At 36.9% G+C, this 15,343-nt stretch overlaps 1 protein-coding gene and 1 non-coding gene across 3 annotated transcripts; both read left to right on the top strand.

The window, feature by feature from the left end:
- The first annotated feature begins 2,143 nt into the window (after positions 1 to 2,143).
- TRNAL-CAA (transfer RNA leucine (anticodon CAA)) lies at positions 2,144 to 2,227 on the top strand. Its single transcript has one exon. It is a non-coding gene; the product is annotated as a tRNA-Leu (tRNA).
- A 9,067-nt stretch (positions 2,228 to 11,294) lies between these two features.
- Positions 11,295 to 14,598, top strand: IRX9-L (Nucleotide-diphospho-sugar transferases superfamily protein). Of its 2 annotated transcripts, XM_021976448.2 has the most exons (4): positions 11,297 to 12,487; positions 13,405 to 13,654; positions 13,782 to 13,998; positions 14,207 to 14,598. In XM_021976448.2, the coding sequence occupies exons 1-3, from the start codon at positions 11,676 to 11,678 to the stop codon at positions 13,950 to 13,952; spliced, it is 1,233 nt and encodes a 410-aa protein (XP_021832140.2). In that variant the 5' UTR covers positions 11,297 to 11,675; the 3' UTR covers positions 13,953 to 13,998; positions 14,207 to 14,598. The 2 variants fall into 2 exon arrangements, with proteins under 2 accessions (XP_088103402.1, XP_021832140.2); XM_088247276.1 differs by lacking the exon at positions 14,207 to 14,598 and having other exon boundaries at positions 11,295 to 12,487; positions 13,405 to 13,683; positions 13,782 to 13,945.
- Positions 14,599 to 15,343: the final 745 nt, after the last annotated feature.

Here is a 15,343-nt window from a genome sequence, read left to right as displayed (position 1 = left end):
GTATAGCATATGTAAGTGCGAGGTCGATCCCACGAGGATTGGTGATTGAATGATCCAATTCATTTTCCCTACACAAAACAGAAATGAAAAAGAAAGGAAATAAATAAAACAAGGAAGAAAGAAAATAACTAACTCAAGTAGATAAGTTCCCAAGTTCAATTAGATTAATGGATTGATTCTAGCTAAAGTATGATTAAGCCATGGTGTGTGGTCATAACCTTGTGTTCCTAATTCCCTAATTTGATCATTTGTTGTCTAACCTAAAATTAAGCATTAGGAACCCATTAAGCATAGAAGAACAATTTAAACAACCAAGCATGTATCTAATCCCTGTTGTCGAATGTCCATACATACTCTTCCTATTCATAGTTCAATTCGAATTAAAGCATGGTGTCTACTCTTAATTCAAACCAAGATAGCTAACATGCAAGCCTAAATGGTGATCAATCATTCAAACTAGCATATTAACTTATAAGCATAATGAATAAGAACAAAAACCATAATTGAAACTTGGAAACTTATCAAACTTGAATACTTAAGAAAGAATGTACAATACAAGAAAAATAAATTACAACTAAGAAAACATTAAAGAGAGACTAAGAGAACTTTGAGGAAGAAAGGAGAAGTGTTTGGGAAAAGTGTTTGAGGACATGGAGGCTTTTTGGAGAAGAAAGTAGAAGTAGAGAGTTGTTTGAGAAAGTGTTTGGAGAACATGGAGAATGTTTGTGAACTTGGAGACTTTGGGAACTTAGGGAGTGGAGAGAAAGGTGTTTGTGAAGTGTTTGAGACATGGAGACTTTTGGAAGAGAAGGGAAATGTGTTTGGGAAATTTGGAGAAGGGAGGAGAAGTGTTTGGAGAACTTTAGAGATGGGAGAAGTGTTTGAGAGATTTGGAGAAGAAAATTTAGTAGAATGATCTTATTACAACAATTGAGAACTACAAAGGAAACTAAGAGAATTTGAGGGAGAGAAGGGAAGGGAGCTCTAGAGAAGTGTTTGAGAGCTCCCCCCCTTGGGGTGTGTTTACAAGCTTGGGAAACCTCACTATATATAGGCCTAAGGAAGCTGAAAATCTGAATTAAGTATGGCTAATGCATACAACACTTGTTTTATAAAATCTGAAATGGTTGATGCACTTCACTAATGCATACAACACTTCCATTATAAAATCTGAAATGGTTGATGCACTTCACTAATAAATCCCACCAGCAGCCCTAGCTCATCTTCATGTCACCATGACCAAGCTTCCAACCAGAAATAATAGCTCATCCTGAGGTCAGCATGACCAGCAACTTCAAGGGCTTACGAATTGGGCTTCCCTTAAGCAAATTAAGACTTTAAGCACTCAAACTTGAAGTTCAGAATGTCTTCTTTCCAGCCATATATCATTTGGGCCAATCCAAGGTCGGAGGAGGAAGTTAAGGCCAAAACAAATTGCTAACTCATTTTGCGCGCTGATAAAATCCATCCTGAGCATGGCTCTGTATTTGCTAGGTAACAGACTCCATATTTATCCAATGGGGCTGAATTTTGGATATGTTATATTACACACCCATTGGAACAACTTTCATGAAGAATGTGGCCTCATCCGAGCTATGTAGGTTGCTGAAACAAAGCTTGCAATATGACCTACGAAACTGGACTGGCAGGGGGCTGTAGCCAAAATGAGTTTGTCTTTAAGCTCTTCATCCATTCATCCAAATTAGGCCTTAACATGCTTGAATTGCATGAATTATGCTCTCTAAAGCCATCATTATTACCTAAAGCTCAATGAACTGAAAGATAAACACAAAAAGGATTAAAAGCACAAGTTTAACTCAAAAACATAACCAAATCATAAGCTAGAAGGGTACAAAATGATATACAATTATGAACCGATCAATATACCATCATCATCCTTCTCAACACTTGACACATGTCCCTTGACATAACAATAATTAACTCTTTACTTTGTATTTATGTAACCATGGTTATGTCAATAGACATGTGTCGAATATTGAGAATGGTAGTGAGGATACACTTTGGGTTAAAGTAGTGAGCAAAAATGCTCCCATAAAAAACCAAAGTAGAATTTATGTTTCTCTGTTCCCAACCACTTGGTACTTGTACCAAAGGATGCGCAGATTATCACAAACATGACCTAGTCAGGATGGCCGAGTGGTCTAAGGCGCCAGACTCAAGTTCTGGTCCTCTAACGAGGGCGTGGGTTCAAATCCCACTTCTGACATTTCAATTGTATATTTTTATGTTTTTTTAATACATATATATATTTAGAAAGAAAAGGAGGAAAGATTAGATGGGTTCCAATCCAAGGGCATTAAATCAATCATAAAATTTTAGAATATACAAACAATAATGCAATAATATTTAATTTAGGATTTTTATCACGAATGGTCTTTAAATTTTTTACAAGTCCAGATTTGAGTTCTTTAACTTTCAAATTAATCAATATAGTCCTTAATCAACTTTAAAAAGAGGGGGGGGAGTACCCAAGACAAGACACAAAATAAAGCTCACATATTTTACTCAACAAGGCTATATGCTCTCGTTGATGGGACCCCAAATGTGAAGCCTTAAATGGAGACAATATCTCTTTAAAGTTGGGATCACATAATAACACATGTGACCAATTTTATCAAAAGTTTTGTCAGAATGCGATAATAGAAACCAAATTAATGTGTAGACCAAAAGATAAAAGATCACATTAATTGATTTATAAGTTTACAAACTAAAATGATGACTTTTAAAAGTTTCAAGGACCACTTTGTGATAAAAATCCTTTAATTTATTCCTATTTTCTCAATTGGTCTGTGTTTGAGCCTCGTTGACCGATGATCATGCTTGTTTTTGTTATTTTATTTTGTATTTATGTCAAAACTAATCAACCTTAACACACCTAATAAAATAATTGAGTCGTGTTCAATTTGACTCGCATTTACAATGAATAAGAACTTGAAAGTAAGTCTGAATTCTTTCTAAGTCGAGACAGCATTTGATGACAGTAAGACTTGTAAAATTTATCTGTATATAAACCTCAAATTGTAAATGATGAATTCCTGACTCAGCACAAATGTTATTATTTGTGTTGACTAAATATCACCGTCGCACATAATAATTTATCATAAAAAATAATATGCCTAATTAAAATCACACATTTGTCAAAATCATAGTTAGTCACCTGGATGTCCGAGTAATATCATGAATAAAAGAATTTAGATCATCCTAAGAGCAGCTCAGGTAAGCCTAGGTCCATTATCTATAGACTAGTTTTGAATTCACATTAAACATGATTCAAAAAAATTATGAGTAGGTAACATAATCACAGTTTGACACATATACAAAAATATAAAAAGAAAAATTTATACACACATATCGCACTGTTATTGACAGGAATGTAAGAGTTCCTATTTATCTGGTAAGGAAGAAAGTATTTTCCTTCAATTAATGGCTAGCTATTGGATAGTATGTCATTGACCTAAAAAAGCAGAGGCATTCCACCTCGCTTTAGTGTCACTTGTCAAAGGGCCTATATTATTAGGGTTTTCTTTACACACTTAGCAGACACCTCACTGCTTGACCTTAGAGTTTTCTAAGCCTCGTTTATAAAATGGAAAATGCTTGTAATTTAAGTGATTAAGAAGAATCTCAGACCGCTTATGTAAAAAATTAAATAAAAATAAAGCCTCATTTTGTAAATGTAGCTCAACAAAGTTTTCACCCACATTAAGTACAATATCATTGTAGAAAAACATAAGTGGGTTTTTGGCATTTGTTTTGTATTTATTTTATATAGTTGTGCTTTCCTTAAACATATATTATCTTCAATCAAAGCATGCATGGTGTTCCTCATCTTTTAAGCCTTTTAGAAATGGAATTCTTTTTGCAAGGGAATCTCCTTACAAATATATTGCTGGGATATATCAATCAAAACCATCATTGTCCAACCCATCATGGTGGAAAAGGAAATTGGAATCGAACAAATTCAGGCCACGTACATATCCTAAATATATAATATGTATTTATTTTATGGAGACCGTTGACAATTCGACACGTGTCGGGCATCTCAGACTACTTTTGTTAAGTTAAGTTGCCAATGGCATCACATTATGTGCCAAAAGAACAATTTTCCATGGATTAAGAAAATGACTAATAAGAAACATGGCAAAAACAAACCGCCCCAATGAATTAGTGGTAGGGTTTTCATTGCATTGCACCAAAGGAATTAATTCAACAAGAAGCAACAAAAAAAAGTTGGTAAACAAGGATTAATGTGGCAAATTAAGAACATAAGTGTCTTATCAAAAACCACCCTCCCAGAGAGAGAGAGAGAGAGAGAGAGAGAGAGAGAGAGAGAGGGGCGTTGGTGGCATAAGTGAAGGGAAATTAAAGGCTTTACTGGGGCAGTGGCCACTAGATGAAATGGGATGAACGCTTTTATCATAACAGGTATTGAGAGAATGAGGACCTTTTCTGCTCTAGGCAAAGAAAGAAAGGCATGCAAAAGAATGGCTTTAATTTGTGTCAAACACCAACTCATAAAGATTTATTCCCCTTTTTTTCTTTTCTTTTTTCCTTGTAGGCCAAAATGCCCTAAACAGACAAATTATATCAAAAGGGTGTACATTTTGTACATCTCCATCGATGAGGGTGACCCACCGACCCCTCTGTTTATGCCTCCATCTGGAAAAACAAAAAAAAAACATCCCGAAAGTCGTGATTTACAGTAGAATTCTGACCAAGCTATGGCCTAATTCTTATCCATTGGCTTTGTAGCCGCAGCAACTTTTACCCTGTACTTGCATTCGTTGTCAATGTCATTGTCTTCGTTTTTTAATTTTCGCTCCATCTTTTTTTGTTAGAGTAAAATTACTGGCTTGTACTTTATTACATGGGTTTTACCCTTAATTCTGGTTAGAAAACCACTATGCTCAAGTGTTTAATTTGTTTGTAAATGAGTTCGCAATTTACATCTTTGTGATAAATAGATGGATTGAGGAAGACAAACATATAAGGAGTGATAAAATGGGGATTAATATTGACTAAAAAACCTCTATTTCCTACTAATTGACACAATAACGTGATTCGTGACTCATTCATATTCATTTCATTGTGGCCACTTTAAATATGTGCCCTTTGTTGTTAATGAACATGGGGCAATATAGTGGTTTATTCTCGTGTTTTTAATAGTGATCATTAATAGTTGATTTAGAAATTTTTCAGCGGAAGTGCAATATTTAAAAGATTAAAAGCTCTAAAAAATTATATTTCAAATGCTCATAATCTAACCAAAACCAATACCAATTAATCTAATCAAAATACATATCAAATTATCAATTAAACAAATTAATCATAATTAATCATACCTCGAGTCGTACGTCGCACAACGTCTTCTTGCTTAAATTTGCTACTGATCATACAAATACAAATAGCCAAATCAGAAAAATAAAAATACGGAGAGCCTCTTGCCCAGGCTTGGCACACCAGCTGAGGGGCAATTTCCAGCTTCTTCAATAACTTTTCCGGCGAGAGGAGGTGCAGGTCCGCCATTGATGACCATTAGAGAATGAACCAACAATATAGAAATAATATAAATTTTATAAGAACCTTTATCAGCGTTTATAAAATACAATTTTGTAGTCATCTATTTGCTGGAGTATAATTAGACGACTCTAAACATTATATTCATGGTATCCATATACTCTAATACCTTTACGACTGAAACCATTACATGACATATAATTGGGCTGACACAAAACTTGTACCCTTCGAAGCATGCTCGATGTAGACACAACTGAGTGGAGCCCAATATCCAAACATCCAACAAAGAACTACCACTTGTCAAAGATATACAACACAAAAAAAAAGAACTAATTAAGTACTAGTTTGTCATTGACCAAAAAAAAAAGTATTTGTTTGTCAAAGACACATAATGCCTTAGAGCAGTTCCAGCGGGAGGGCCTAGCCCGAGCAAGAAGCCCCCTAGGCCCCAAATCCCGTTTCCAGCGACCAAGGCTTGCCAAGGCAAGCGTTGAGCGTTGAGTTCCACCAGCCCGAACAAGACCCAAGGCAAGACTTGCCTGGGCTACTGCCTGGACAAGATGACTTAATGTTGATGTCATTGTGATATCAGCAACCAATTTAAATAATAAAAACTTTAAAAAAAAAATCATAAAACAAAAAAATTTAGAATTTTTTTTTATATTATAAATATCTAGCCATATTCGTCACTTCCCACACCAAAACTCTATACAAATTTCTCTCCTTATATCTCATGTGAATAGTGGTTGTTCTTGGGTTGCCATGACAATGGGTGGAAAACTAACAAAAAAATTGCTAAGGCAGGCACTATTCATGTGAATAGTAACAACCCTTGCCTCCCCTTCCCTTTTGCCATGACAAATGGGTGGAAATACTCTCATGGATCATCCTATACTCTATCACTTACATAATGGCCTCTTTTGGTCTTTAGTTTTAGTACTTTACAATTCTTCCTAGTCTCTTGTGTATTTCATCGTCTCTTTATAATATCTCTCCATATGTGCAATCTTATAGCGGGGGCTTATAACTTTAGTAGTTAAAAGCATTTATACTTATATCTGATGTTCGAATCCTCATTTCTTAATGGACACATATACGAAAGAAGAAGGAAAGAAAAAAACCACATACACAAGCATAAATGCATTCAAATGTATATATGTATAGCTTAAGTATTTCATTACTTAACCCCTAATTGTACATTAGTAGGAGGTGATATCTGTATAGATTTTCATGTTCATGAAATGGATATATATATATAACCATGTAGACGTCCGAACGTTATTATCATGCGGACATTATTGTAAATAAGAAAGAAAACAAAGAGAAGTAGTAGAAAATACATGACATTCAGTATGGTAATAGCGTCCCATAGGAGAAAATCTACATATATATATATTTGAAAGTGAAAAATTATATAATGCATAAAGGGAAAAGCCATGGGAGCTCCACCCGTGCACTCCCCACTCTCTTGCTGTACCCACAAGCAAAAACCCTATATAGCTTTCGACAGACTATACCATAATATATAGCATTGCCGTGCTGACCAGAAGCACCCTACTCAATATATAAAAATCCAAAAAACTTCGATCGTGCAACATTCAAAGATGCCAATCGTGTTTCTTTCAAGAACAGACTGCAGTGCCGTAATGGATTTTCCATAGGGGTCCCCTGCATGGTGCTCTGCTCTGCATGGACCATTTTAACTCTCTCTCTCTCTCTCTCTCTCTCTCTCTCTTTTACCTCTTTTTTTATTTATACATTATCTATTATTATTTTCACTAAAACATCCACTAAGGGGCCTACACGTTGTAGGGTTTTTTATTTTATAGTGGGGCATGGTGCACTCAAAGGGAACAAACAGTCATTTGTAGGGCAACGTGAGCTACAGGACTATGGAAGTTTGAAAATAAAATAAGGGGTGGGTGTGGAGGCTCTTTCTCCTTTGTCACTTATAGATGATTATGTTTTCAGTTTCTCCAGATAAGAACCGACCCATCATCTTGGAATGTTTCAATAAACTCCCAAAAGTAGTTGGTCTTTGTTGGCCCACTTTGTGTTTCTCACTATAGCACACCATTTTATAATATCAAGTCAATTTATAAAACGGTGATAAGAAGTTTAGTTGTGATAGAAGATGATGAGCCACGCACTTCTCTTTCCCACTTTTCCCGATTAGGCCGTAATAAAGTCAAGTTTGGTGGATCGTATTGGTTTGAGTTTTGATTATTTCAATTTACACGAGGGAATTGAAGAAAACAGTTTAACATATTATATCTTATAAGTCCCTTCTTGAATAATAAGACTCTAAAAATTCGTTTGAACTTAACTACAATCTAGTACAATTCCAACCACCAAACTCGATGGAATATTACCAAAAATAAATAAAAATATTGATCAAAATGTGAACAAGTAATCAAATACTACAAACCTCTTTTTTCTTTTCCCATTTATTTTTCCTTTCTAAATATATATATATAAATATAAAAACGCATGAATGGGAGGACACACAACATCACTGTGTCTTTGATGCACAACACGTGGATGATAGGGGGCTACAAAAAGCAGCTGAACCAAATGCCCCATAATGCTTCAAGATTGGAAAGTATCTTTGATATCTGAAATGAAAGGGAAGCAAATAATAGATGCCACTCTCTCTCCCCAACTTAATAGTGGGGTTGACATTTGTTTTTGACCCATTTATGTTAATGTTTTTGCGGTTTGACTATTAGGGTTAGTTGGGTCTCTCCTCCAATTAAAATTGGTACGTTATTCTTGATTGAACAACGACTAATCGGGAAGTGAGAGGGGGGAGGTGGGAAAGAAGTCCAAGAAGCTATGAACTCTATGGAGTGGAGGCAAAGAGTAGTTTAAAAAATGTTCTTTGTAATTCTTTTGGGAGAGGGTTTGCTGTGTTCAAACCCTAGCTTTTATTAGTGCATGAGTCAAAGCACAAACCTTAGTCATATATATTATTTGTTCAAAAACGCTAACAATGTTGGGCATGCACAAGTTAGAAAATGACATGGAGTTGAGCCTGGAACGTGAATTAGTCTTGGCTATTTTCACACGGAAGCATACCCCATTGGAAGTGGTGTAAGCAAAATTGAGAGAGTTTGAATGGTAGAAGCCAAGAACATAAATATCTGTACGATCAGTTGGTCACGGTTGAATAACAAGAGGAATATGTATACGATCATCTCATGCATTTTGAAAATCACAGTTTTGTTTGTTTATGTGAGGAACAAGGGCATATGGTTGGGCATTTGTACTGCCAATTATAGAATTGGAATGAGGGAAATTAGCCAAAAACAGTACAAAAAGATGCTCATTCTGACTTTTCAAGGGGTATAGGAGCAAATAAAGTTGCAAACACTTGCTAAATGACAACAACAAATGCTTCATGCCAATTAATAATTGGAATGAGGGAATTAGCCAAAAATAGTTTATGTGTGGGAACTCATATCTGGGAATGGTTCACAAGGGACTTTTATTCTTCTTCCTCCTCTCCCTCTGTTAGCCTTTTTCTTTGGGTGTGCCTCCTTCTTCCTCCTCTCCCTCTGTCAGCCTTTTTCTTTGGGACAAGAGAGTGGGTGATAATTGAACTCTTACCCTAGGTGTCAGATAATTGTTTTAGGATCGAAGTTATAAGTTCCCATCTCTTAAAATTCTTGATTTGGTAGCATGGTTGCACTCATACCTACTCACACAGGCATGAACGAAATAACTTTGCAGGAAGAGAATTCATTGTGTTGAAGAATAGTGGGATAGAAGTTTATGAAATTTGTATGTGAAATAAGGATACTCACAAGCCCAGTGGCCGTTTAGCACACCCGTAACTTGAAAGTATGGGTTATGCTTATGGGTCAAGAATTTTAGATGCTAAAGCTGGAATGGGCTTGTGTGAACTTCGGCCAAACCCATTTTTCAGTTGGGAGCTTGATGGACAATAAAATTAGATTTTGATAGTCATATTCCCTCAAAGCAAAATTCTATAGTGAGAGGTGCCATATATAGACCCCTTATGTGGACTATTATATTAGTCACATCATTATTTCATTAAACTTAAGTGAAGTTACTATTCAGATAAATCATGTGGCTAATATGAAGGTCCACATCTATAATCCATATATGACACCCTCACCAAGTACAAAGAGAAAGCGAGAAGTGAGAATAAGAGAGAGCCAATGAAATGATAAGCTTCCGTATTTCTCTCGAACCCTCTTATCCCTCCAAAACCCAGAAAACCCTTCAACCCAATGGTTTTCTTTCTGGATTTGGGGGTCTTCCCCCATATCTCTTCAAACAAATAAGGAATTGGTTGATTCCCGGGCTCCTCTCCTCCCCTCCCCCCTCGCTGGTTATGTTGTGGAGAGCTTTTTCCTTCCAATTTTTTGTTCTTCCATGTTGTTGGCATGGTTAATCTAACCCCAGTTTTCTAGGGTTTTTTGGGTTTATGTGAATATCCTCTTTCCCCATACCCAAGGACGGACCTATGTGTAGGCTAATGTGCGCTTTAGCCTAGGCCAAAATTTCTAAATTGGTGTAAATTTTGTAAGGATATTTCTACTACAATAAATATTAGGCTATTAGCCCACGCGTATATGTCTTTTCTTGTTTTAATATTAGCACATTCATTTTGTATCTCTCTCTAACCTAATAAAATAATAAAACACAACATGTGATTTTTTTTTTTGGAGGACCTTTCCTATTGAGAGGGGCAATAATATACTAAACTTATACACACTACATGGATACTAGGACTCGAACCCAGGACCTTGCCTGAGGAAGTAAATACTTCAAACCACTACACTAATGGGTCCTTTGCACAACATGAGATATTTAATACAAAAGAAATGTTGGAAATTTCAATTAGGAAGGAATTAAAGTCAGCTTGGCTTCTCCGTTCTCTTTTCTCTCTGCTACCAAAACTCTTTATTTTCATCTCATTGAACTTGATAAGGAGGCAAAAGGGAATTATATGCTCTCCTTTCACTTCACTATTGCACATTTCATCTATTTTTTTAGAGAATATGGAATCATTTTGCAAAAATCATGACAGTGATATGCCAGATATGAATGCTCGTTATAAAGTTCGATCCGTCTTTGCTTTTGATATATATATATATATTTGTTTAAAAATATGGTATATAATTGATCCCAGCCAGAAAAAAAAAAAAAAAAAAAAAAAGCCAAACCTTGTAAATATTCCTGGGTCCGCCATTGCCCACGACTCAGAATTCTACCTTGGTTGTGTGTTGGATCTTCTCTGATTTGGTTAGATCTATCTCATAGCTTTGGCTTTCTATTTTCCTGAGGATTAGGGGTTACATTGTTGGAGGAGAAGCCAAGATTTGATTTTCACAGAGTTTGGGTGTTGGACTCCTGGTGGAAAGGAGATTGCACCGGATACTTGGGTATGGGAAGGAATTGAGTGGTATACCATTTGATACTGGTATTGATGATTATGCTTTGCTCTGTCTGGCTTTGGCTTCTAATGAAGCTCTCAAATTAAGAAATCGAACGTGTAGTTTTCTCTAAGGAAGCTCTCAAATCACCTTCCAAGGAAAGAAAATTCCCATGGTAAAATTGGAACCCAAACATACGCAATAATTACCACATCATTACACCCTCTCCCCGACAACATTTCAGATAAAAGGTATTTTACACAAGTGCGTACACCTTTGACCACAGCTGGGCACGTGTTGACTCCTCAATGGCGGCACCACACGTAGCTTAAAATAAAGAAACGGAACTCCTCCCTCCTCCGCCAATCAAAACGCGCCAACACACAAACCCGTCTTCGGTAAAAAAGACCCACCCAAACCCAACCTCCGCCGCTGCTCCTCAAAGTGCTTCACCAAACCCACACACCCCTCTGTTTCTGCATTTTTTTTAAAAAAGCCTACAAATTCCACTGTCGCTACAATCTTCTCAGTCCACCGCACCAGACCCGATTACCATTTCCATTTCCAAGCCCGACCCGACTTCATTTTCCCCAAACTCTTTTTTTCTCTCTAATTTTCTCTTTATTATTTTTTAATATTTTGGAGTTTTGAATCTGATTTAGTGGATTTGGGAGAGGGATTTGGATTTCGACCATGTTACGCCTCTGAGGGTTTTTTGTCGGAGATCGATCAATGGCGTCGATCCGGCGAACTCTATCGCCGGCGTTCAGAGACCGGCCGTATGTGAACGGCGTCGGGTCTCCATTTTCGGTGCAATCGCCGTCGCCGAAGCTTCTGTCCAGCTCCAGATATTCACCGCCTTTTCCGTCGGCGATTCTCGCCTTCACCGTCACCATCCGGCGCTTCGTCGCCGGAGCTCTTTTCCACCGACCTAATCGCAAAGGCCAGCAATGGCGTCGAGTGTTCTACAGGTGCTTGCTCTTCTTCTTCCTAGGGATTTTGCTCGGTCTGTTGCCGTTCGGCCACGTGGACGACGATGACGAGATTCGAGGCCGGAGCTTCAATTTCGACATCAAGCCTTCGCACGTTAATGTGCAGTTCGACAACGACAACACGGATCGCGTCGTAAAACGGAGGGAGGATCTCGTCGTCGACGTGAGCCTCGGCGTGGTGGAGAGTAGAGGGGAGTTGGTGCCGAGGAAGCAGCTGATTATTGTGACACCGACGTACAACCGCGCGCTGCAGGCCTATTTCTTGAACAGGTTGGGGCAGCTGCTGAGGCTTGTACCTCCGCCGCTGCTTTGGATTGTGGTAGAGAACAAAGCGGCGTCGTTTGAGACCGCCGAGATTTTGAGGAAGAGCAGCGTGATGTATAGGCATTTGGTGTGTGGCAACAACTCGACGAGCGCGAAGGACCGAGGCGTGTATCAGAGGAACACGGCGTTGGAGCACATTGAAAGGCATACACTTGATGGCATTGTGTACTTTGCTGATGATGACAATATATACTCGCTCGACTTGTTTGATCGCTTGAGAGACATTAGGTAGATATCTTCTAAATTGAGCTCATTTCACTCATTTTAATCACTTTTGCTTCTGTTGGTGTTTGTGTTTGCTTCACTTGCTTGTTTTGGAATTGGTGGTTTTCTTGGTTTTTCCGTTAAATTGGTCTGTTATTGCAATTTTAGCAATTGGAGCTACTTGGGTCTTTTTTTTCTTTCTATTTCGTGGCTTTCTTGCAGCTCTGGTTCGAATATTTTTGTACTGAAGAATGCGTAGCTGGTGCTAAAGCCCTTCACTAAACTTCATTTTGTTAGAATTTGCTTTAGTTGGTAGATTTCATATTGCTTCCCACATTTCTTCATATCTACAAACGAACATGTACAATTTACCAGTACTATGATCGTTTAGGTAGTGGATTTTTATGATTGTGTCTTCTTGCTTTGGTCAATTTTATGATTTTTATCCAAGCCCCTGCCTTTTTTTTCCTTCTTATCCTTCTTGTACCATATTTTGATCTCTTTCACTAAATTAAATTGTTTAGCTTGAGTAGGTTGTTGTTTGTTTGGGGTTCTTCCCCCTGGTTCATAAAAAAAATTGTTTAGCTTGAGAGATGTGAATGTAGTTTTGTATATCACATGATTTTAATAGGCGAGTAAAGAAAGCCCACAAATTTTCTCTAAGCCCGCCTTGGTTGAAAGATGGGAAAAGTAAAGAGAGTTGCCTCTTTGAACCATTCTGTTCAAAAGAGAGTAAATACAACAACAATTACTGAGTTACTTCTGTCTCTTTGAGAAACCGTCACATATTGGTTTTCATGAGCACCATTAGTGTCTGAACGTGTTTGCAGAATGTTACAAATGCCAACTTCAATCTTGATGAATTTATGCTGTCCTGCCTGCCTTTTGAAAAAATAAAGAAAAAACTCTACAGCTAATTCATGCTTTGATCTGTTTTGAAGCCGTTTCGGAACTTGGCCAGTTGCTATGTTAGCACAAAGCAAAAACAAGGCTATATTAGAAGGTCCAGTATGCAATGGGAGCCAAGTAATTGGATGGCACACCAATGAGAAAAGCAAGAGACTCCGTAGGTTTCATGTTGATATGTCCGGATTTGCATTTAATAGCACAATATTGTGGGATCCAAAGAGATGGCACCGCCCCACTTATGTTCCAATTCGACAATTAGACACAGTGAAGGAGGGTTTCCAAGTACGGGTCATATCATCCCATTTGTTTGAGTAATTTGCGATATCATCTTAATTTTTCTTGCTTCTCAATTTGCAATGTTGTATTGTATTTTTCATGCACTGACATTGCTCTCCCTTTTTATCTTCAGGAAACCACTTTTATAGAACAAATTGTGGAAGATGAAAGACAAATGGAAGGTATGCGAGCTGGTTGTTCAAAAGTAATGAACTGGCATCTGCATTTGCAAGCTCATAGTCTTGTTTATCCCAAAGGCTGGCAACTTCAGAAGAACCTAGATATTGTTCTCCCCATTAAATGATAGAACTCACTAACCGTGCAAGTTTGATTCCTATAGCGGGAGAAAGGTATGAAATTTTGATTCTCTAGAATTCAAAATTGAAATTTGAAAATAATGTACCTCATGCTCAGCCTCCCTTATACCATATGTATGCAAGTAATTATCAGTAAACACAATCAATTAAAAGGTTCATATGGTAGTTTTATCTTTACTGACATAAACACCATTTAACCTTGTAGAATAAATGATATAATATAATTACATTTTTGTGACAGTTCTCGAATTACATGTTGGTGGTTCTCTGCCCCTGAATGGATCATTGCTTGATTTTGGTACAATCAAAGCATTTAAGCAGCCTAGTAGAACCCGACTGGCAACGACAAACAAATAGAAGATTTACGGTTTTTGTTTGTAGATTTTTTTTTCCTGCATGATATTCTTTTACAGAAACGAAATTTCGTTTTTGTTGTAGATTTCTTGGTGTTTGATATCGTTTCTTTGTTCTTTTCAAATTGCTTAATATTCAGCTCAGTTCGTACACCCCACCAAAATAGGGTAGGGGTTGGGTTTATTATGGATCCCATACTTGTATTGTACCCAATCAAGCAAAAGGGCTTGTCCTAAAATAGATTCACATATTCAAGTAAAAACCTTTCTGCTTTTGGTATTCTCCTTCCTGTTGGGATCTAAATTCAACTCTAGCATTTTGTTTGTTACTTCGTATGGGAACACAATTATCATTTGGAAGTTGATGGGTTGAATAAATCAACCTAACCTTCTTGCTTCCGGTCATTTAAAAAATAAAATTACGAACGAGAACAAGTCCGGGTCTTACGTAGTCAACATCTCGAATACATTCCACTCACAATTGAAAAAAAATAATAATCACATGGTCTCTTTGAATGAAATTAAGTTTGTCAAACGAAGCTAATGACCCCATGTGAAATAATGGTGCCAAATCTCTACTTTGTTGGTTCTTGACTTCAAAAATTCAGGGAAACAACAGTTATTGAATGAGAGTTTAATTTGCCAAATATTCAAGATAAATACAGCGCAAACCAAACACGATTACGACAAACATGAAACAGGTCGTGTCCTGAGTGTGATAGACACGGACACAGGCACTATGCATTATTTTTCTTTAAGAAAAAGGAAAAGTTCTCTTTCAACGATCAAATTTGATTGATGGTTAAGCATGCATTAATGATAAAATGATTAATACACAATTTTTTCTTGAATTAAATTTTTTTAATAAATACATTAGCGATAATGAAGCAAATCAATAAATAATTAATTAAACAAATCAAGGTTTAATTCATTTTAATTCGACTGTTAAATAGCCACTTTCTAATGGTATTATTAGTAAAAAGAATACTTTTTGTGACTTGAGTTTTTTTTTTTTTTTTTGAAAG

Source organism: Prunus avium, chromosome 1 (genome assembly GCF_965620075.1).
Source record: "Prunus avium chromosome 1, drPruAviu1.hap1.1, whole genome shotgun sequence".
Lineage (NCBI taxonomy): Eukaryota > Viridiplantae > Streptophyta > Magnoliopsida > Rosales > Rosaceae > Prunus > Prunus avium.
Note: the sequence above shows the minus strand (reverse complement) of the source record. Positions and strands in the feature narration are given on the sequence as shown.